Genomic DNA, 24,722 nt, shown 5'->3' with positions numbered 1-24,722 from the left:
GTATTAACAACACGCACCTGTTCACCCTCATCAGCCAGCACTCAGTCACCGTCTGGTTCAATTATCCCATTTTTTGTTATTCACCCAAATATTGTGTTTCTTACCTGTTCTCTCCCTGTTTACCAAGCTCTACTAAGACCTTATCCTCTGTCATCTCTTCGTCTCACCGTGCATCATTTGATTCCCTGGAAAATACAAAGACCACACAGACAGTCTACCCTCGACATTCACAATACTCGCATACTCACCCCAGAAGCCTTCACCATTGCCATATATACTCTGTGTTCCAATAAACCTGTTTTATTATGATCACTTACCTCTGCTTTTTGGTCTGTTATTGATCTTTGTGCCACTTTTATGCAAGTTTCACACAGATCTACATTCATTCTGAGCCAGGTGACTATACAGCCATTGCCTTCCTCGAACACTGTGTTTCAGAGATAAAAGTATGGATGGCTCATAACTACTTCTGCCTGGATAGTGAAAGACAGAAGTGATGCTTATTGGCTCGTCTAACCAATTACGTAAAGCGGGCTATGCAACAATTAATATAGATGGCTTAGTCCTAGAGTTTAAAGAACAAAAACTGAAGAACACGTACAGAGCACGGTTAAAACGTCATTCTTCCATCTTAGAAACATTGCAAAACTGCATCCTATGTTATCTTTTACAGTGGCAGAAAAACTGATAAACACCTTTGTTTTCTCCCGCATTGTTTACTGTAATGCTCCGCTAGCAGGTGTATCTAATGACGCTTTTCCATTGCATAGTACCCTACGGGTTGGGGGGTTGTGTTAGCTTACTTTATTTTGGCTTGGTTAGCTTTTTTCATTGAGTTAAGCGCATAAGCATGTCTTGTAGATGGTGCCAACGCCGAAGGGATTGTGTTCACTACCTGCGAGGACAAGCCACTTAGAACCTCCACATCCTGTCCAAAGACCACACGTGGAGATTCCACAGGTCTGGACGCGGGTGCCATATTGTGACCCATCCCTGAGAAAGAAGGTCCTTTCTCCTCATCCTCCCTGACTTTGCACAGTGTCTGTGCAAGAAGACTCACTGGGGAGAATGCGTATTTGTGAAGACCCCGAGGCCAGCTGTGTGCCAGTGCATATGTGCCCGGAGTTCCCTCGTTCAGGGAATTAAAAAGCTAACAATGAGAGGTTTCCGGAGACACAAACAGGTCTACCCATGCTGCTCCGAACCGTCTCCAAATCAGCTGGGACGTCTGGGGTGGAGTCGCCACTCGCCAGTGCCCGCTGCTTGTGACAACTCGTTGGCCCCACGATTGAGCATGCACAGGATGTGAATGGCACAAAGGGACCAAAGGTGCTTCTGACTCCACAGGAGGAGATGGCAGGCGAGTCACAGTATTGTCTGTACGGACTAGAACAACTTTGCTTTGGGAAAAGCTCTCAACCACATCACAGAAGAGGCTGGCCTGGGATATGGGAGCGTTAAGAAACCAAGTCTTATCCACATCTTATCTCTTCATATCGGACAGGCACAGCCAGAGATGGCATCTCTAGACCACTAGCTGAAACTGATGAAACTGCAGCAACGCTATAGCGCATTATGTATTGCCCGTCAGAGCGGACAAGTGCTTACAAGTAAGGACAGGGACGGCTTATCCCTCCAGGAAGCAGCTGTGGCTTGACACAGTTGCATCACAACCGACCGCTCCACTGTCGGGACAGCCGTGTACCCCTTAGCGGCCCCTGCCATGGAGAGTGGTGAGGGTCAAAGGCTTACAAGGCCAGGGAGCTACACTGCGACCAAAATGGTCGCATATGCGACCTTTTGAACTGCCGTTGCGACCCTAATTTTTAATGGGTCGCAAATGTGCTACCTAATGTTAGACAATATGCTATGATTTACTATGAGCATTTATTAAAACATAAATGTGGATTTTAAGAATACGTTTAATAACGTGCTCTGAGCCATCAACACGTTGGCTTCATTTTGCGTAAAAGCACGTCGTGTCTCTCCCCATCAGTGTGCGTTTGTGTGCTCAGCTGTTTCTCAATGAATTGGGTGCGACGCAAGCGCAGTGTCTTCCATGTTTCTGAACTTGAGCAGAGGTCTTTCTTCACTGAGGACGCGGGACCCGTATGGTTCCGGGTTTATATTTTAAATGGTCTGTCGGGTCCGGTTAGATCCTAGTTTAATTACTTTGGGTACCAAGTCTGATTAATATTGAGTTTATAACCCGAGTCGATCGGAAAACGGCCATGAGGGCTACCGCGCTAAAGCTCGAGTGCAGTTTAGCGTGCCTTCGGTTTCTATGGCGATGGTTCTTGTTACGACCACGCGCTGCGTTTTCTTTCTCACATGTTTTTAATAATCTTATTATTAATAAACCATATATTTTCTAAAACCATATCCATATTAAGTTTGCACAGATTGTAGCAAAAAAGCAGTGCTAATGTCAAGCCCATTGCACTAAACGAGCAAAGCAATGTAAAGTTTGTCACCGGGACAGCAAGTAGATTTGAAAATAAAATAAGTGGAATAATATTATTGAAATAATAAGTGGATTAAGCTTTTTAAATCGGCAAGAGAGAAATAGAAAGATAGAGCAGAAGCAGTAAAAGTGCCTATTTAATAGAAATTATTACCATTATAACATCAGTCATAACATCAGTCACATTTATAATCTATAGACCTGCACTGTCTATTAATATAATATACATAGTATTTTATTATATTGAGTTTGATAAAAGGGGTCTAATTGCTTCATATATCAGTGCAAAAACAGTAAGTGTTTTCGTGGTGCTTTGACAAACAGTGTCAGCTTTGTTAATGGCAAAGAAAGTTTGGAGTGTTTAGATTAATGAAATATAATGTGAAATTAATATTAATTTTCAATAAATCAAAGTATTGTGTTGTGTCACACATTATTAGTTCTTCGTCATATGTATAGTAGACGATTATTTGTCAGTGGGTAATGATTGCCCTTTTTACCGGTTACCACCACCAAGTAAATTTCAGATCTGTGGGAAACACTGACTGCAACGTTTAAGAAAACAAGGCGGCATGTGGTTTAAAAGACGGCAAGTAAAATAAAAAGCATATCTGTATGCAATACAGTTTCATTATTGTTCATTATTTACCAGAGCGCCTTAATATAACTTAAAAAAAAAAGGGGGACCAAATCATATTTTGCGCCAGTAACTGAAAAAGTTGGTAGCGCAAGTGCCACCAGTGGAAAAGGTTAGTGTAGTTCCCTGAAGGCCTTTTGTGGGTGGGGAAAGAAGCCGCCCAAGGACATGTAATCTCTTCATGCACCTCGGAGAAGAAAGGTACCGGGGGAGGCACGAGATCGACCAGCGCGAGTTATCACAAACGCTTGATTGTAGTTGTTGCTACTAAGTGTAGTACTATTATGTTTAGGACTATTAGGACTTGTGTTATCTTTGATTATTAATAACATTTCTTTGATGATCTGAAACATGCAAGCAACACAAATCAGGAAGAAACGAGCCACAGGTGCAGCCAATTTATGTAGCAGCTCTGATTAGAGGAAGAGATGAGAACGGGCCACATAAATGGAGCTGTAGCAGCACACAAGAGGGAGTTGTTTTCGGGCACGAGCTCCACTACTGCCTAGGGCAGATCTAAATCACACGCTCCGTCCTCGGAGGAGCCGGAGGGCGCCGTTGATCCACAGAGCGCTTAGAGCGAGAGGAGAGAGTACGGCAGCCAAGAGAGGCAAAAGAGGACGGAGCTGTGAGAGAGAGTTAAAGGAGCACTGCACCCGGCTGGTTGTTGGTGTTACACTGAAGAGTTGTTTCGGGCACGAGCTCCACTACTGCCTAGGGCAGATCTAAATCACACGCTCCGTCCTCGGAGGAGGCGGAGGGCGCCGTTGATCCACAGAGCGCTTAGAGCGAGAGGAGAGAGTACGGCAGCCAAGAGAGGCAAAAGAGGACGGAGCTGTGAGAAAGAGTTAAAGGAGCACTGCACCCGGCTGGTTGTTGGTGTTATACTGAAGAGTTGTTTTGGGCACGAGCTCCATTGTTGCCTAGGGCAGACCCAAATCACACGCTCCGTCCTTAGAGGAGCCGGAGGGCGCCGTTGATCCACGGGAGCGCTTATAGCGCGAGGAAAGAGTGCGGCAGCCAAGACAGGCGAAAAGAGGATGGAGCTGTGATAGTTAAAGGAGCACTGCACCAGACCTTTTGGGCTGGAACTGTTGATTGTGAAGTCATTGCGAACCTTAAAGGTTGTGAGGAGAACGAACACATGACGGATTGAGATGAAGTGAAAAAAGGGGATTTAAGACGGCATCGCTGTGAGTACCTAGATCTAGCTGAAAGTATCTTGTGTATTAACCTGGCTTATGTTAACTCCCTCCAGGAGAAGGAGGACGGCCCTACCCCTAACAGAGCGTGGTGGGTGAGCCGAGGAAATACTTACCGAAGCAGACGCAACAACGACACCACTAGCTGGGCCGCATATTTCCATCGCCAAATCTGAACTAAGCGAAGTGAAGGAAGACGGGCGTCTTTTTTGTACACTTGGAGTGGTGGGTGAGTCTTTGTGCTGTGGAAACCTTTATTTTTGACGTGGTGCTGTATATTGCTGTGGGTTGCGGTGTATTGCTGTGTGTCTTGTCAGATTAACCCCCGCCTTCACGCACTTCGTCGAGAGAAGACAAGGAGGCTGCTGGCTTTAGCTCTGTTCAGTACAGCATACGTTGTGAGCGTGCTTCGGGCCTCCAGAAATAGTACGGTGCCCAGAAACGACTTTCCCCCGTCTAGACATCGGGCGGATGTGAAGAGTGGCGGTGAAGAGCCGAGGAAACAGCAGAGGTGTGAGTACGATTTGGGGCTATTATTATTGACGTTTCCGATTGTATAAACATTGTTGTTGCAGAGAGAGAGGTGACGTAATTCCATCGTCCCGTGGCCTCTACAAAGGGGCGCCCCTGTCCAGAGTTCGAACGCCTGACGGTAACGAGGAAAGGGTAGCGCTCGGCCCGGTGAGACGTTGGAATATTCCACCCCTCTGCCACCATCTAGCGGTCGTGAGGGTTCGCCCCCGACGCCACCTAGGAACTACTTACCCCATCGCACGCCGCGCCGACTGCTGTAAGTCCGCCACTGCTGCCTGTGTGCCTATTAACCCCTTAAGCTGTCGATCCATAGAGACGGAGCATGCAATGTATCCGGTAGACCTGTGGGGAACAACCTGTGGAGAGAAGAGGAGAGCGAGTGAATATTCTGAGGAGAAATCGAGCAAAAACCTGTACTTACGGTACGCTGAGTCCAGTCGAGAGGTGAGAGCCATCTTAAAGCAAACTTACTGTGCTTCTGTGTCTGGTTTGGGGTCGCTTGGGCTTTGGGGGGTTACTGTTGTGCGGTTAACCGCATAACCGCGTGATTTTTTGATGCTTCACCGCGGTGAGAAAAAAATCCTAACCGTCACAGCCCTAGTTGGCACCCCTAAACTTTTTCCAGAAAATGAAGTATTTCTCACAGAAAAGTATTGCAATTACACATGCAATTTTAAGATCTCTCCACAGGTGTTCATTTAGATCTGAACTCATTTCTGGCCACTTCATAACTCTCCAGTGCTTTGTTGCCAACCATTTCTGGGTGCTTTTTGAAGTTTGTTTGGGGTCATTGTCCTGCTGGAAGACTCATGATCTCAGACACAAACCCAGCTTTCTGACACTGGACCCTCCATTGCAACCCAAACGTCTTAGGTAAACCTCAGATTTCATAATGCCTTGCACACAGTCAAGGCGCCTAGTCCCACAGGCAGCAAAACAACCCAAAAAACATCTTTGAACCTCCACCATATTTGACTGTAGGTACTGTGTTCTTTTCTTTGTAGGCCTCATTCCATTTTCGGTAAACAGTAGAGTGAGTAGAGTGCTTTACAAAAAAGCTTTATTTTGGTCTCATCTATCGACAAGACGTTTTCCCCAAAGGATTTTGGCTTACTCACTAGGGTTGCCACCTGTCCCGGTTTTACCGGGATTGTCCTTCTTTTTAATAACCTGTTCCGGGAAATTTATCAACTCTCCCGGGACACTGAATGTCCCGGTTTTTGAAAAGCTATGTGAATATGAAATTTAACGCGCGCACGGCAGAGAGGGAGACCTTGCGTCTGTGTGTGTGTGTTTGCCTCATTTAGGGCATGTAAGACAGAGAGCATCCTGATTGGCCTGTTTCAGGACATCAACCAATCAATTGTCAGTGTGGGCGGGCTTTTATCTCATCTCCCGAACCAAACTAATCAGTGTATTTAGAAACAGGAGCGCCATGACAGAGGGAGAGTGCCCCAAAAGCGAAAAATAAGACACATTTTACACCAGACTACACAAAAGTGTATCCCTGTCTTAAAAGAGTTAAAATCTTGCATGGTGTAGAGTTTGTAACAGTGACTTCAGCTTTTCCCATGGTGGGTTAAATGATTGTAAAATACATGTTGAGGTGAGTTCAACAAGTTGAATTTCATGTGCATATTTGCTAGTTGCTATTTAGACCTGTTTAAAGTTGCAATGGAATATAAATAAAAACAGTTTACATAAATAGTATAAGCAGCTTTAATAAATTGTAAACCTGATTTACATATTTTAATTAATGAACAAATAATTGGGTAACACTTTACAATAAGGTTCATTAGTTAACACATGAACTAATAATAAACTGCACTTATAGCATAAAGCAATTTTTTATCTTTGTTAATATTAATAATACATTTATTTAAATCTTGTTAACATTAGTTAATGCACTGTGAACTAACATGAATAAACCATGAACAGCTGTATTTTTATTTACTAACGTTATCAAAGATTAACAAATACAGTAACAAATGTACTGCTCACGGTTAGTTCATGTTAGTTAATACATTAACTAATGTTAACAAATAAGAATTGAAAAAAAGAGAATTGTAAAGTTTTAGAGAATTGCCAATAATTGCATAGGCCTATAGAAATTTTATGCTATGGGGGGGGGGGGGCTTGTGAGCAAACCAATTGGCCGGGTCATCAATATGTCCAGGTTTTTTATCAGACATGGGTGGCAACCCTATTACTCACATACATTTTGGCAAACTGTAGTCTTGCTTTTATGTCTCTGTGTCAGCAGTGGGGTCCTCCTGTGTCTATCGATGGATAGTTCACGCTGACACTGATGCACCCTGAGCCTGCAGGACAGCTTGAATTTCTTTGCAGCTTATTCGGAATAACTTCTGTCCACGTCCAGGGATATTAGCTACAGTGCCATGGGTTGAAAACAACTTGATCATGTTGCGCACTGTGGACAAAGGAACATCTAGATCTCCGGAAATGGACTTGTAACCTTGAAATTGTTGATATTTTTCCACAATTTTCACAATGGTTCTCAAGTCCTCAGACAGTTCTCCTCTTTTTGGTCTCCATGCTTAGTGTGGCACACACAGACACACAATGCAAAGACTGAGGCCCTGTTTACACGTACATGGTTATTTTGAAAAACTGAGACATTTCCCTTCGTTAACATGCAAATGGAGGATGTTTTCGGGATTCTGATTGGCTTACGTGGGCTTGAGCTTCTTGTTACACTGCCACCTAGAGGTTTGGTATACTCTTGACGGCATATACTGCCCACCAAAGGCTAAGTGCAGTAACTACGCAAACACTGAAACTGAGAAAAATGCCCTTAAAGGTTTCTTTACACCAGCCAGTCAAACATGTTACTGCAATTTTGGCACACACGTTTTTCTGAAATGGGACAAAATTGAACCAGGAGACTTTGTCACAAGACACAACAGATCTCACAAAGCCCATTTTAACCATTAACTCAATTTTGGACAAATGCGTAGTTACTGCGCTTTGGCTTTGTAGGGCAGTATAGACAGGTACGTGTCAACTAACACTTTTCTGAAAACAGACATGTGTGCACAAAGTTGTTTTTGATACCGGAGAGACTGAAATGTCCTTTTATGAAAATGGCCGCTTACGTGTAAACATAGTCTGAGTCAACTTCTCTACTTTTTATCTGCTTTCAGGTGTGATTTTTATATTTCCCACACCTGTTACTTGACCCAGGTGAGTTTAAAGAAGCATCATGTGCCTAAAAACTAACTTGTTTATTCAGAATTTTGAAAGGGTGCAAATCATTTTATACGGCCCATTTTTGGAGTTTTGAAAAGAAGTGTAGTGAAATTATGTCAAATTTGCTTTTTTCCTCTGTTTTTTGTGTTGTTTCAATACACACCAAGGAAATAAACGTGAATAGCAAACATGGGCACGTAAAAAAAACGGAGTATATGTGAAACAGGTGTTAATTGCAAAAAAATTTTTGTGAGAAAAATTTCAGGGGTGCCAACACTTTTGGCCAAGACTGTATACTACAACATACAGAGCAAAACATAGACACATATAATGGACAGCGTCTTAAAAACTACCACTGTTATTGCTTAAATAGTGCCACAATATAGATAATATAATATAGGGGTGGTTTCCCGGACAGAGATTATTTTAAACCAGGACTAGGACTTAGTTTAATTATGAAATATAACTAGTTTTAACAAACATGTCTTACTAAAAACATTACAATCAGGAAAAAAATAGGTTTACTTTTTAAACCTATCCTTGTATAAGCATAGGTGTTGAGAAAATGCAAAGCAGACACAGAAAGATACAGTAGCCTACAGAAAGTTGCCTATTGTAAGCTAATGCTGACCAGCTCTATTTAATACATCTCAATACTGTAGATAAAGTTGTTCTGAACAATATTACCTCAATTTAACTATAAAATATTTTGGCATAGTTTTTTATTGGATTGGTTTTAGTTTCACAAAACCAAATCTGTCTACCAGCCTAGGCGTTTTAGCTTTTAAACAACTACAGCATCCTGGACAGATGACAGTAAAAATGTTCAGCAAAGGGTTTTTATTTACATGTTGGTCATTCAGGTTTAAATACCCCCCACCCCACACCCGTTATACTGTCAAGTATGTGATGTCATTGGCTGTCTGTGTCCTTTACTCCTTTCTCATTCCTGGGTTGACCAAGCAGTTCCTCAATTCGTTTAAGGTCAATTTCAGCTTCCTGATTTTTCCCACTGATTTCTCCGATGAGGTCATCTGTGAGATTGAGACGAGCAGCCCTGTGATAGAAACATCACCTTAGTTTGTTATAACGGTAAACTGTTCATAAAATCTGTAATCCAAGTTAAACAAACCATTCAGCGACTCTCAGCTCATGTAACTCTCTTCTTTCTCTATGCCTCTTCTCACACATGGTCTCGCCCCCGAGCTTCTGTAGACCAATGATGAACAGTCCAGCTGGCAACCTGTGAAAACATCACGCGTCAACAGTGCTGATATATTGTACAACAGCACTGTTGCTACTGTGCATTTTTAAACACCAAGATAAAGGGTTAATGTAACAGCACTGATGCTGACTGACTGACATCATCTCTTCGACAATAAAGCTTCCTGTAACTCAAGTAGCAGAGCTTTGCATTAGCCCTGCAAAAGGTTGTGAGTTCAACCCCATACAAAAAATCCATACAGTGAGGAAAATAAGTATTTGAACACCCTGCTATTTTGCAAGTTCTCCCACTTAGAAATCATGGAGGGGTCTGAAATTGTCAGTGCATGTCCATTGTGAGAGACATAATCAAAAAAAATCCAGAAATCACAACGTATGAATTTGTAACTATTTATTTGCATGATACAGCTGCAAAAAAGTATTTGAACACCTGTCTATCAGCTAGAATTCTGACCCTCAAAGACCTGTTAGTCTGCCTTTAAAATGTCCACTTCCACTTTTATTATCCTAAATTGCACCTGTTTGAGGTTGTTAGCTGCATAAAGTCCACCCCATACAATCAGTAAGAATCCAACTACTAACATAGCCAAGACCAAAGAGCTGTCCAAAGACCCTAGAGACAAAATTGTACACCTCCACAAGGCTGGAAAGGGCTACGGGGAAACTGCCAAGCAGCTTGGTAAAAAAAAGTCCACAGTTGGAGCTATCATTAGAAAATGGAAGAAGCTAAACATGACTGTCAATCTCCCTCTGACTGAGGCTCCATGCAAGATCTCACCTCGTGGGGTCTCAATGATCCTAAGAAAGGTGAGAAATCAGCCTAGAACTACACGGGAGGAGCTGGTCAATGACCTGAAAAGAGCTGGAACCACCGTTTTCAAGGTTACTGTTGGTAATACACTAAGACGTCATGGTTTAAAATCATGCATGGCACGGAAGGTTCCCCTGCTTAAACCAGCACATGTCCAGGCCCATCTTAAGAAAAACTACAGGAAACGTTTGACCTCTGTAATTGCAAACAAAGGCTACTGGACCAAATATTAACATTGATTTTCTCAGGTGTTCAAATACTTATTTGCAGCTTTATAATACAAATAAATAGTTAAAAAAAATTATACATTGTGATTTCTGGATTTTTTTTTAGATTATGTCTCTCACAGTGGATATGCACCTATAAAGACAATTTCAGACCCTTCCATGATTTCTAAGTGGGAGAACTTGCAAAATAGCAGGGTGTTCAAATGCTAATTTTCTCACTGTACTTAATGCACTGTAAGTCACTTTGGATAAAAGCATCTGCCTAATGCATAAATATAAATGCAAATCTCTTTCTCTGTTTTTCTTACCCCAGTCCTGCTCCGATGAGTGTACCGGACACAAGTCCTCTTAATCCCAGATTAAGCCGAAAAATTCCTCCTGTGACAGCTAAACACAAACATATGATATAATTGCCATTCACTCACTCGAAACACTGCATCAAACTGGCCATGTCACATTATTTTAGCAAACAAGGCTTCATAACTGTTTTGAAACGTTTCGAAAATCTGATGATTTACCACTAGAGGGAGTTGATCACAAATGAACAGTGTCTAATATGGTTAGGTGAACTCGGGTCAGGTTTATTATGCAAGTTTATAAAACATTCATCCTTCTGACTAATAACACTATTATTTTGTCTACTTTTTGTTTAAAGACAGATTTAATGAAAAACATGTGCATAATAAAAAGGGGATTACGTTTTTAATTATTTGTTTGGCCTAAATAAAACCAAAAACACAGAATACACTTTTATTTATGACTTAAAGGAATAGTCTACTCATTTTCAATATTAAAATATGTTATTACCTTAACTAAGAATTGTTGATACATCCCTCTATCATCTGTGTGCGTGCACGTAAGCGCTGGAGTGCGCTGCGACTCTTCGTTAGCATTTAGCTTAGCCCCATTCATTCAATGGTACCATTTAGAGATAAAGTTAGAAGTGACCAAACACATCAACGTTTTTCCTATTTAAGACGAGTAGTTATACGAGCAAGTTTGGTGGTACAAAATAAAACGTATTGCTTTTCTAAGCAGATTTAAAGAGGAGCTACATTTTATGGCGTAATAGCACTTTTGGGAGTACTTCGACTCGGCACAGTAACACCCTCCCTCTCCCATTATGAGAGTGAGAAGGGGAGCGGACTTTTCTGGCGAGTCGAAGTACTCCCAAAAGTGCTATTACGTCATAAAATATAGTTCCTCTTTTAAATCCGCTTAAAAAAGCGCTACGTTTTATTTTGTACCACCAAACTTGCTCGTATAACTACTCGTTGATGTGTTTGGTCACTTCTGGCTTTGTCTCTGGATGGTGGCATTGAATGAATGGGGCTAAGCTAAATGCTAACGAAGTGTCGCAGCGCGCTCCAGCGCTTACGTGCATGCACACAGATGATAGAGGGATGTATCAACAATTCTTAGTTAAGGTAATAACATATTTTAATATTGAAAATGAGTAGACTATTCCTTTAAGTTAAATAATTTATTTGTCTTAAAAACATATTATTATAAAAAAGTCTTGCTATTATTTTGTAAAAAGTGTCAAATGTTTGGACAGATCTTGTTACTTTTACACTATCTTGACCAGCAGGTGTCGCCAGCGTGTATGGTGTTTTGAACACTTCGAAAAACTTCAAAAAGCTTCATTTCTCCCATCACTAAAGTCCATATTTTTACAGTCTATGGTCCTGACCCACAATTTTTTGGGTGGTTTTCACATTGTGCCTTCATGTGCGAAACTTACTGTAATTGCTCCATAGATGATAATTTTGTTGTCAGATTAAAATAACAATGTTGTAGTTAACCGTCTACTGTATGTCCCATAATAATCAGGAATTTGGCACAATGGTCAACTTACCACCTGCGGCAGCAAAATGACTTAAAGCATTTTTGTCTCTGTACACTGTTAGTCCAGTACTGACAGTGCTGTAGAAAGAGAGAAAACATTTGCTTTTAAAAAACATTAACATTATATTAATATTGCCAGCATTATATGTATTTCAACTCACTTAAACAGAGTTACAAACGCTGCTACTCTCCAGCTCCACCTCCAGCCAAAACGCACAAAACCACGAATAGCTGCATTATGAGCCGAACGCTGGTGACAGATTTATATATTAATTCCGCAAAACAACAACGCAAAACAAAATGTGAAATAAGATCAATTCAATCCCTTTCAAACAATGTTTAAAATACTTACCACTGCATCCACTCTGTTTTGGTAAATTTCAGCCTGGCTAAATTGGATAAATCTCTCTCGGGCATCTCTGGCTCCAGGAAGTCCTCCATAGACCATCCCAACCATAGCTGCAGCGATGCCACTCTTCACTATACTCCTCATCTCCTCTGAGTACATCTGACCTTCACTGCACATCAAAGCAAGATGAACCAGAAAAACAGTCAATATTAAAGATATCAATTTTCACAGAATGGTTTATTTCTGAATAAACTCTAATGAAGGACTTTAGAAACATGACTGATACTCACCGTCTCCAGAAAACCTCTTTGAGTCTGTCCCATCCTGTGTCAGGAAACTCCGGCTTGCCTATGTGTTGTGGTAAAGAGTTGCTGCTTGTCTGTGTGGAGGGGTTATCAACCGCGTGTACATGGGGAAGAGGTAGCATAAGACCACTGAGTAACCCAGAACGTGAGCCCTCGAGCTCCTTTGTATCGGTCCCTCCACATGTGGATGATAATCCCTGTCCTCTTACAGTTTGCATCAAGGTGCTGTTAAATCCAATGAGAGAAACGTATGACCAGATGTATAAGAATATTTCTATGTAACGTTACTTACTTTCATCCACACTTGTGTGCATGCTGGAAATATAGTACCACAGTTTATGTACTGTACATAGATTTTACAGTATCTATTACGTTAAATTACATCACTATATCGCCATCTATGCAAAATGGTTGCATGACAACTTTATAAAAAAAAACAAGAGTATAACATAGCACCATGCCTAACCAGTTTTCATTCAGCGCTCCTTCAGTGACATTACAATGTCAAAATGTTCACTTCCTAACACAACTGATCCAGTGGCGCCATCTAGCGGTGGAGGACCTAACTACAAAAATGCATTTACACTGCGACACGCCATAAAACGTTACGTGGATGTGGGTAAAATCAACAGATTTTGGTGAAATACGAGCTGTCCCGTGAGTCATTTTCAGGAAAAAAATAACCATGGATTTATTGTAGAAAAAGTGAAGTTGGCCTAACAGCGATTTTTGGTGGATCGATTACCATTTGTAGGCTATTAAGTTACCACAGTTCATCTAAATATCACAGTTGGTTACAGTCAAACTGGTGAGACAAAGATACATTTGTAATTACTATAGTTTTACTACAAATTAAACAAACAAACTAACAACAACAAAAAACTACAAGGGAGTGGCTGGCATACCATTAGCTACAATAATTCAATAGAAATAAAGGAATTTATAAGCATAAAATAAAAAATAAATGTATTAGGAATTGACAAGGAAATAATGACATAATTTCTTATTAAACTTTTTTATTATAAATAAATCATAAAAACTATTATTTTAAAACACCTTTATCATGAAGGACAATAGAAGTTGTTAATCCGGACATTCACACTCATTCATTTTGTTTTGCACAAAGCAGAAAATGAACTGTTTGTTGTGGCTAGAGATTCTTTCCTGTATGCAAACAAATTCATCTGGTAAAAATAATGTATAATCTAACTCAAAATATGACCATTTGTTTTTGGTAATGTGGCAGCAAAAACAATGTGTGTTAAATATTTAAATATATATAAGCAAGTCTGTACAGCCAGGTCACTACATTGAAAAGTCCAACTCCAGTCCTGATCCCAAGTCTGTACAATATTTGTATAAGCTATAGCAAGGATTTAGTCAGTTTATGTTTTCTTCTATCCTCCACAGGTCTTTTAGAACCAGTGGCCGGTTATAAGCTGTTTAGACTTAATAGTTAGTCAAGTTTTTTCTTCAAAACTGATCATAACTGTTTTCAAAATATAGACTGAACTCATTTCAATCTGACAAGTAAGACTCATTATCCCTAACTAAGATGCATAACAACAACCCAACATTTGGTCATTTTTAACCCAGCACGGGGTAATTTTTAACCCCATGTGCATGTGTTCTGTTTAATATTTATCCATTATGGGTCAAAAATAACCCAGCCATTTTTAGAGTGTATAGTCCCAGACTAAATGCATGTTTGGGTTGCCTTAATTCAAAAGTATCTTGCACTGATATCTTATATCAGTGCCATTGTTTTGTCTCAAGATGCATATCAGTATTGTTTTTTGTAGGGTTTGTTTGTAAAACTTAAATGTCCTAATATAAGTAAGGTCTCGTCCTGGATTTATCTAAACCCTGTACAGGAAACCGCCCCATAGTGATCTTGATTTAGACAGACCATAAAAAATTGGCTTTATCTGTTATTTGTCAAACATTGTGATTAAGCAATGTTTTTTTATTATTATTAAAGCAAAGCTGCCTTATTTGCACAATGGTCTATGTTTATCACACTTGGGTTGTGCCTTTGGGGCATCACTGGTTGTATGCAGATATATAAAGGATGTATTTCCTCTTTGAGGGACAAGTTTAAGAGCATATTGGCTTTTCAACTTGGTTCTTCAACTGAACTGACTGAAGACATGACTGCCAGCAAACTTACGTTTTTCTTCTTCATCACCCTTCTGGGTTCAGGTAAATAAAATGTTGATGATACTACTAATATTATTCTTTTAAGATTTACATGAATTCCTGTGCATAAAAAATATAAAACTAGAAGAAATTAGGAATTTTTACAATTGTTTGACAAAAAAATAACAATATAATATTAAATGATCATATAGTAGATAAATACATAATTTTAAGATAAACGCTGTTGGATGTTAAAACACAAGTTAACCAATTACACTTTTGCTTTACAAAATTTACAAAAGATCAAATAATAATAATAAGCTAATAAATTGTTATCTAAATTAATGGTTATCTTTATTTTTTACAGTTTAAGTTTTAAAACTTAATTTAACAATTTTTCATTTTAAATTTAAGTAAATATTTTAAAGAAATACCAAACAAAGATTTTACAATACACAAAAATTACAATTACTCAAATATTTTCTCATATAATTATTACTTAAACTCAAGCATACATGCAATTTTACAAAAGATTGTGCATTAAAAAAGGTTTTAGTTTTTATGTATGCATAGTTTCTAGTCAGAAATTTACTGAAGCTCAAAGAAGGTTCCTGGTAAAGTTCAATAAAAGGTCTTGTACAGTATATTAACATTGATTTTATTCCCGACAGTCATACCACGATCTGTTGACACAGTCAGTATGAGGAATGTTCAGATAGATACAGATAAGACTGAGGTGAGTCTTTTCTTTATGGCAAATGCTTGACATTTTATTTCAGCTGATTTCACCACCGTTTTATTGTATAAAATGAAAGCAGATTTTGTACTCTCTATCTCGATTTGCTTTTCATTACCTTAGTTCATGAACTCAACTCACTGGCTAAACATAATGCAAACCTATATTAAATATACTGTCATGCAACCCCCACAGTTTTTTAACTGATATTCTTTGAAACAGACACAAAGTTATTTTCATATCCTCAACCCCCTTCACACAAACATTTCACACTGCACCTGAAATATACAGTACCAACGCTCTCACTTCTCGTTTCTTTGAATTTGCCCTTTTTTCATATTTTTAGATCAGATCAAACATTTGATAAGACTAAACTTCATAATACAACAAATACAGCTGTGCCTTTTTCATAAATTATATGATATTATATATTATATTCAATAGACTGGAGACGTGTGTCAGGACTGCATTCAGATTTTTCAAATTACGATCGACTTACTTTCAAATAAAGACTTCCAGGAAAGAATCTCCACAGACAAATCCACACATGCAGGCAGATAATAGGATGAATAATTGTTTATGCTTTCTTAGCTTGATGACAGTCTTTTAACTAATTTAGGTGGACACCAGCATTTAACCAATGCACCGAAAATGTATCAGTTTACAACTATTTACACAGCTTTTGAGGAAGACAAAATGTATAAGTCAAAGTTTGTTTATCTTAGATTTGCATGATTTTCTTCGTGCTCTAAATCAGTGGTTCCCAAACTTTTTCAACGTGCGGCCCCCCTTGTGTTCGGTGCATTCCTTCGCGGCCCCCCCAAAAAATAATTCTGACAAAAACTGTTCTAAAACTCAACATTTTAATTAAAAAAAATTCAATTATGCAAAAAAGTAGTGCTTTTGGTTAGTAGCCTACTTTTTTTAGGTTTAATTACACAGAATTCATGATAAATTAATAAAATGTCATAAAACTGGGGCCGCCCTGGCACCATCTCGCAGCCCCCCTGGGGGCCCCGGCCCCCAGTTTGAAAACCACTGTTTTACATAGCAATTACATTTCAAAGAAATAAGGAAGTTGTACTAAGAAGCAGAAGTAAACTATTTGAACTTTTAATAGTGTGCATTTTGTTTAATATCACTTTAAAAATGAATTAATTTAGTATATTTTTCATTAAGTTCACAAAGGTGTACTAACAGACACAGATAAAAGTGTGCCTAAAGCACTGATGTTTGTAGATCTAGGGCTTAGTTATATTAGGACATTTACATTTTTACAACATGCCCTACAAAAAAAATACTAGTGTGCATCTTGTGACAAAACAATGGCATTGATATATGTTAAGATATGTCAGTGCAAGATGTTTTTAAAGGGACATTCCACTTTTTTTAAAAAATGGCTCATTTTCCAGCGCCCATAGAGTTAAACAATTGATTTTTACCGTTTTGGAATCCATTCAGCTGATCTCCGGGTCTGGCGGTACAACTTGTAGCATAGTTTTAATCCATTAAATCTGATTAGACCATTAGCATCGCGCTCAAAAATAACGAAAAGAGTTTCGATATTTTTCCTATCTAAACTTTGCTGCCTTACCATGTGTGCAGCAGGCGCAATGATATTCCACAGCGCCAGAAAATACACAGCTCTGCAACTACACAAACTTAGTGCCGGTCGCATTGAAAGTTACCTAGCTGGGGATTATTTTCAGGCGCTGCTTAATATAATTGCGCCTGCTGCACCCATGGTACGGCAGTATAGTCCTTGATTATTACGCCAGAATTAAAGTATAGTTCCTAGCCATATCGGCCTAGAAAATCGCAACTTTTAATTTTCCATCGGTTTTAGCACACTACAGAAGATGTAACTACAGAAGAGTCCCGTTTTAAATAGGAAAAATATCAAAACTTTTTGGTAATTTTGAGCGCAATGCTATTGGTCTAATCGGATTCAATGAATTATGCTACGCTAGGCTAAAAGTGATACCGCCAGACCCAGAGATTAGCTGAATGGATTCCAAAACGGTAAAACTCAAATGGTTTAACTCTAGGGGAGCTGGAAAATGAGCCAATTTTCAAAAAAGTCAAGTGTTCCTTTAAATTAGGCTCTCAAACATGCATTTTAGTCTGGGACTAGGAAAAGCCTTGTCCGGAAAAAAACCCTTAATGTCCAGATACTTGTTGTATATAATCATACATGAGAGCTTGAAAATTATATTTAATATATATTTTATATGTGTTGTGGCTAAACCAAAACAATTCTTTGTTTATCCTTTCCAGGAAAGAATCACTGATACATTTGAATACTTCTGTGATAAGATACCTCAACAAATGAGGGAAACCTGCCATGCTCAGGTTCAAAAAGTGATTCCTATAGCCATTGGCTTTCTTACCGGTGTAATGGTACGTAATTTACCAAATTTATAAATGTGCATTGAACATATTGAATTACATATTAAAGGTGCAATGTGGGACTTTTAGAATCATCTCTTGACAGAAATGTAATATAATATGCATAACCATATTATCAGGGGTGTATAAAGACCTTACATAACGAACTGTATTGTTTTTATTACCTTAGAATGAGCCGTTTTTATGGCGCCTAATTCCTGAGCTACGACTCAGGAATTGCTCAAATCCCTGTCGTGGCACAGAGCGCCACTCACATTTAACATTAAATAACATCATATTTGTCCCAAATCATTAATGATTAACATTGGCTGCTAACATATATTTAACATTTTGAAGTAGACGCTATCTGAATAAGCTCGCGCTATTTAATGTGCACTTCCGGAGTACGATACCTCCGAGACGCGACTCGACGTGGCGCTGACCTGCGCGTCTGGTGTGGACCCCCTTTAGACGATGACGTATTTTCCTGTGGCAGCCACTGTAGCTTTACTATGCGTTTCGAATGGAAGGGGTGCGCTGTGGACTTAGCCGTTGATTGCAATTCACAGTCTCACCACTAGATGCCACTTAAAGTCCCACAGTGTACCTTTAAGTGGTACATGAATCTATAAATGTCCACTCCAGAGTCTTGCAGGGCAATAAAGAAGAGAACAGTCTCTAAATTTTTTACTAACTTGTCATCTTTCTGCAGAAACCCGAGCAAATTTGTAAATTACTTGAGCTGTGTGATGGTCGTGACAATGGCAAGATGAAAGAGCTGTTGCTCGATCACATCACAAAAACCGTAACAATGCCAACTATGAAGGTAATATTTAGAAGAAGTGAAAGTTTGATGTTTTGAGATGTTTCGTGAGTTATACAGTTTCTTTTCCCTTTCAACAGCACGAGATGTCTATTCAGTGCACTTTGTGCAAATACATCGTAAACAAACTCGAGGAAATGCTTCCTAAAGAGAGGACTGAGGTATAATTCATTTTAGGATGAATTTATAGTATGAAAGTGTACAGCCTGTAGTATATTTATTTACAAAGTAAGTAAATACAAAAAAGTATTATTTCACGAAAGTGCATGTGACCTACATTGCATATGAATACCATCCACGATATAGAAATATAAAATATATTTTATTAAAAAAATTTTTAAATGATCAACATGCTGAAATTCATTAAATTAAGGATGAAATGTAAAGCACATCCTTTTTGTTTTGTATGCAATATTCCACACCAATGTGCTTTCTTACATACTGTGCGTATGGTAAATAGGTCTACTATACTGCAGAAACAGTAGGAGTAGTATGTTACTATGCTATTTTTATTATAAACACAGCCATACACACATTTTGTGTCATAAAGTCCTAAAAGCTCCTACAATAAATCTCATCTGTTTTTGTACCATACAGCAAGCCATAATGTCCCTGCTTGAGCGTTTGTGCAGCGAGTTTCCAGCTGCGATTCAGTCACAGTGCAACAACATCGTTGAAAAATACGCCAAAGCACTGATCGAAATGCTGTTGAACGAAACCTCTCCTGACCTGATATGCAAGCTTCTTCTTCTTTGTGGAATAATAGAAAGACCTATAACAGGTTAAGGCACAACAGTATTTTTATTGCACTCCCTATAAATATATAGAAATCTCACTAATTTATAATAGTTACAATAGGTGTTTTTAATCGTTTTCATGGAAACTGAAATTGGTTTTGTGGGTCTTTTTAGGTATTGGTGGGAACCAATTGAACATTCTTAAATCATACATTGCACATCTACATAAAGCTTTGGAATTTTGGTAAACAACTGATGCATTATAGCATCCTAAAGTTTGTCTCCATATCTTTTATAACAGAAGATCCTGTGCGTTCAGACTGTGATTCTTGTCTTACACTGGCGGTTTTGACCCGTATGCATCTGGGCTCAAATGCCACCAAGCTCCAGACTGCTTCTTTCCTTGACTATGTGTGTCAGATGCATCCTAATGCCATGCCAAAGGTCAGACATCAACCATCTCTCTAAATGATTGACTCATGTCACTATGTGTAAAATTATATGTATGATTTCTATATCTGTAGTGCAAGACCTACACACAGCGTTACGGAAAGCAGCTTGGACTGTTTCTGGGCCAAGAACAGGAAGCACTTGACGTATGCAAGGTAATAAAATGCACATAAAATGTATATTTGCTGGTGGTCTGTGGAAGGCTCACTGCCACAATGCTATGGTGTACTAGGTACAAACAATAATATTTACCTTTTATCTAGTTTCTAGTGAGTTTCTAGTTCCTTATTACAGTTCCTTTTATCTTACTTTCTGGGGTTTTAATGCAGGGTGCATGACTTTGGAAAAGGGAATCGGTCCGACTACCAAAACACACTTGTAGCAGCAGTAAGGTGGTTTCTAACCGACATTGTTGTCTGGGTCGCATATGTGTGGGGCGGGTCTATCAACATAGGGTCCAGATTCTATTGGGGTAGGGGCGTGTTTGTTAAGGTGATTTCAAATGTCAACATTGGCTTTTAGAGATCATGGACCCTGCCTTTAAAAGGCAAGACTCTGAAGGCAATATTACAGTCTGTCAGCAGATGGCGATGTTGTATACTTAACTAGCAGACACATGACTTGACTACATAAAAATGGCAAATGATTTTATTTTTAGCTAATAAACAGAACAGCAAATTAATAAGTCTGGTATTTTCTATTTCTTGGATTTATTAGAAAGCAAATATGTGTGTCATTGGAGACAGTGAGCCGGTTACTCATGGTGACCCATGTACTCTGGGTATAAGCTACCGCTGCAAGGACTTGCAGACTGCTATAGACTGTGGGGTAAGTGCAATGTTGCCAACTTAGCAATTTTGTTGCTAGTTTTCGCAACTTTTTAGACTACCCTAGCAATTTTTTTCCCAAAAGCACCTAGCAACAAATTTAGCAATTTAAAAAAAAATTGGATACTATTACAAAGTTTTGAAAAGTGACTCAAAGAGCATGTATAACTTTTCTTCATTTAGGTAAATGAACTCCAGTGCTTCAATTGTTGTTTAACTTTTGTTAATTTCACAATTAAAGAAAATAGACTACATTAACTGTGATTTTTTTTAAAAGAGTGTAGCTATTCGGTATCAGCGTTACACTGTAAAAAAAAACTTTGCTGCCTTAAAATTTTTTGTTGAATCAATTCGGATTTACAAGTCATTTTAACTTACTATTATTTATCTCGCCTAGAAATGAGTTGGTATAACTTATAAAATAAGTTGTGACAACTCATTTCTGTTGACATGACTTGTAAATCTAAGTTGATTTAACAAAAAATTTTAAGGAAGCAAAGTTTTTTTACAGTGTATATTTAACATTTTGTAAATATTTAAATATCTGATCAAAAAGATCTTGTGTTTGTATTACTTTTACAAATAGTCTAATATTTATATATATTTCTCAAACAAATCTAAATTTACATATTTTAAATAATATTTTTGCTGAGATGGTATGTCAGTTTTGTGTATTTTGTATATTACATAAAAATGCTGTTTTGCGTTGATATAACGTAATGACGTCATTTAGCAATTTTTTTGCAACAAACCATTCCGCCCTAAAAAATATATATAAAACGAAAAAAAATCAATCTGCCTTTAATAACTCTCCTGAAAAAAGTTGGCAACAGTTGGCCTTATTACATCAGTTCATGATCTTATAATAGATGTAGTTAATAACTCTATGGTTAATCTAAAACTTTAAATGCTGTCCTTTCCCCTAACTTTAGTTTTTGGTTCCCATAAAGTTATTTTTTAAGGTTTGTTTTTGGTTAGCCAGGAACATTTTCTTTACGGAAATAGAACGTTATTTTTAGGTTAGTTTAACGTTTTTCTAACGTTATTCTAACGTTACGGTAACGTTAGAATAACATTAGGGGAACGTTATTTTTAGGTTAGAAAAAATAACCAAAAAATACCATTAGAGAACGTTCTGTATAAGTTATTTTTTAGGTTATTTTAAAATAACCACCCTGCAACGTTATGGGAACATTATTTTATGGTTGCAAAAAAAAAAAACTAAAAATAACGTTCCCAGAAATAACCAAAAACTAACGTTAGGAGAACGTTCTGTGTTTGCTGGGACGGCTCAAGGGCGTTATTATAAAACGGTTATCACATAATACAAATTATATTAAAGCAAAATAATAAAGTATCAACGCAACTTTTATGAAGCAAATCAAGTCTTACTTCCGCTTTTTTATTTTATTCTTTGAAGCTCAAAACAATGTACAGGGAACAAATAATAATGATAGGGAAAAATAGTCCATAACTGACACGTCACAGGGATGACGTATTTTTGTAGGCCAACCGGAAGTTAGCGGGACACGGTTGTCTCGCAAATAAAGCAAATTTTCCTATGGACGTTTTGATTATCGCAAAACATAAAAAAATAAAAATAAAATCCATGTTTCTGACACTTACACGTTTTGTCCAACAAGTTAATCTTCACAGATAAATACAGATGTAATACATTTTGAACTTATGCGTTTACTAGTAATATAAAAAGCCTGATTTTCACTTCAAAATTCATAAAGTTGAATGCTGAGTCACACAAAATCATTGGGTGCTTTATTTGTGATTGAAGAACACTATTATTTGAACACAAAGAGACTTTTCTTGTCTTTCTGTGTCCCTACTGAAAAAAACATCATGAACTGGTTTTAGCTGGCTCCCAGCTTGGTATATTACCTGGTTTTGCTGGTGTAGCAAGCTGGTCTAGTGTGTTGGTCACTTTTTAAGATGGCCAAGCTGGACTTAGCTGGTCAGGCTGGAAAAGCTGACCAGCTTACCAGCTATTGCCAATTTAAATGAGCTCAACCAACTTGGCTGGATTTTTAGTAACAGGAATTTTCCTAAGGTCTCATGTTTAAATAAATATATACATTTGGAAAGATATGATAAGCCATGTTTTAATAATGTGCTTCTTTATGTTACTGTTACAGGCAGTTTCCTTTTGTCAGAAGAATGTGTGGGCATAAATCCATTTCAGCATACCTATGGTAAATGTGAACCTACAGTTTGCTAAATGTTAATCAATTTCAAATACATAAATAATCTTAATCTTATGTAATTTACTCTCACAGAGTAGGCTACATCTATGTATTTTCCACTTATTCAATAGTGACCTAATAATCTATATTAATAACTCATATATGTTCAGTGTGTCAATTGTAAGTAAACATTTATGGTCAATATTGACTCCTATAGAAACATAGACGCACTACAGTTCAGCCTATTTGCAAGTGTTTGAGTGTTGGGACTACTTTGTTGTTTTTGTTTTTCAGTGGAAGAGTAAAAGCTGAGGATTTTCAAACAGATGTGAAGCTTTAACATCCTTTCTGCATATCATAGAGTATTATGTTGAAGCTTTGGTGCTGGACCAAGTGCTACTGAATTTTCCTCCTTTGCTTGATTTTTCATGATTATATTTGCTTAGTAGAAAATCAGATAAAAGCAAAACTAACTTCATATATTCGTGCTTTTTTACGGTTTATATATTAACAAAAATTATTACTTAAAAAGCATTATTGATCTCATGATATATTATGAGTTTTTAGTGCTACGCAAATGCTTGCAAAGAGGTCAATGTGAAGTCAGGTTTCATGTTACATTACAATTAGATATCACTGCATGAGGGGAATAAACATATTGAAAATGATGAGTACTTTGTAATGGCAACATAGTAATATTTGTTTTGATTGGAGGACGTTCATTACATAATAATACTGTATATACCTTATCAACAGAAATGGTTTTGCAATAATAACAGTAACTTACAGTATCACTTACAGTATTTGTCCAAAATTGTGGTTACCATGGTATATTGTAGTACGTATAAAACATTACAGGGCAGTTTCCTGGATGGGGCCCCAAATGCATGTTTGAACTGCCATAACTAAAAAAACAGCTTGCACAGACACATCTTAACATATATCAGTGTTTTGTCTCAAGATGCACAATGTTTTAATATAACTAAATAAACCCTGTCCAGGAAACCAATTATATATGTTTACAGTAACTAACTATTTTGTAGTTTGGCATCAAGCATCATGGCCGAATGGTTTAATATGTCATTTGATTGAATATTTTTCAACATGTTGAAGTTATTATTACAATCATTACAATTATTGATCAAATGTTTGCCTTTCCCTCCTTGTGTACATGTAAGGTGCAAATAAAAAAACCTTTGACCTCCTAACCTGAATTTGAAAGATCTTCAACTATTGCATCAGTGCAATAACTGCAGCACATATAGATTACAAATTTTGACCTTTGACTCTTTAAAATAGCTGGTCACATCTTTTAAGATAGCTTACATATGTGTTTCTTTACTATTACACATTCCCTCCCTGCTTAAATGAAATATATACTGCTTTCAAACATGCATAGTTTGTTTATTTGTAACAACTGTGCGTATAAGGGCGGCTTTAGATCCTGAAGTAATTCATTATCACCGTGGCATTGGAATTTTGCCTTCAAGCCATCAGTTGGTCAAACAACACTGCCAAACTTCCCGTCCAAAACCACATTGCATGAAACTGGAATGGGGAATTGAAATTGTGGGTTCAAAGTGGGTGACATTTAAACAATTCTCATGCTTTTGATG

The 24,722-nt window shown here is 38.0% G+C and overlaps 2 protein-coding genes across 2 annotated transcripts; one reads left to right on the top strand and one right to left on the bottom strand.

Moving 5' to 3' along the window:
- Nucleotides 1-8,752: 8,752 nt before the first annotated feature.
- On the bottom strand, nucleotides 8,753-13,420 carry timmdc1 (translocase of inner mitochondrial membrane domain containing 1). Its single transcript, XM_055208861.2, has 8 exons — nucleotides 13,278-13,420; nucleotides 12,797-13,036; nucleotides 12,510-12,675; nucleotides 12,319-12,407; nucleotides 12,168-12,235; nucleotides 10,618-10,696; nucleotides 9,180-9,290; nucleotides 8,753-9,104 (listed from the first exon to the last, which is right to left on the bottom strand). Exons 2-8 carry the CDS (start codon nucleotides 13,027-13,029, stop codon nucleotides 8,960-8,962), a joined length of 891 nt encoding a protein of 296 aa, XP_055064836.2. The 5' UTR covers nucleotides 13,030-13,036; nucleotides 13,278-13,420; the 3' UTR covers nucleotides 8,753-8,959.
- Nucleotides 13,421-14,871: 1,451 nt separating this feature from the next.
- sftpba (surfactant protein Ba) lies at nucleotides 14,872-24,314 on the top strand. The gene is made up of 12 exons (XM_073874096.1): nucleotides 14,872-15,013; nucleotides 15,622-15,686; nucleotides 16,131-16,214; nucleotides 17,973-18,086; nucleotides 18,787-18,900; nucleotides 18,978-19,058; nucleotides 19,495-19,678; nucleotides 19,936-20,078; nucleotides 20,159-20,239; nucleotides 20,802-20,912; nucleotides 23,059-23,115; nucleotides 23,401-24,314. Exons 1-11 carry the CDS (start codon nucleotides 14,962-14,964, stop codon nucleotides 23,092-23,094), a joined length of 1,065 nt encoding a protein of 354 aa, XP_073730197.1. The 5' UTR covers nucleotides 14,872-14,961; the 3' UTR covers nucleotides 23,095-23,115; nucleotides 23,401-24,314.
- The last annotated feature ends 408 nt before the right edge of the window (nucleotides 24,315-24,722 follow it).

This window comes from Misgurnus anguillicaudatus, chromosome 12, assembly GCF_027580225.2.
Source record: "Misgurnus anguillicaudatus chromosome 12, ASM2758022v2, whole genome shotgun sequence".
Lineage (NCBI taxonomy): Eukaryota > Metazoa > Chordata > Actinopteri > Cypriniformes > Cobitidae > Misgurnus > Misgurnus anguillicaudatus.
The sequence above is the reverse complement of the archived record's forward strand: the minus strand, read 5'-3'. Positions and strand labels throughout refer to the sequence as shown.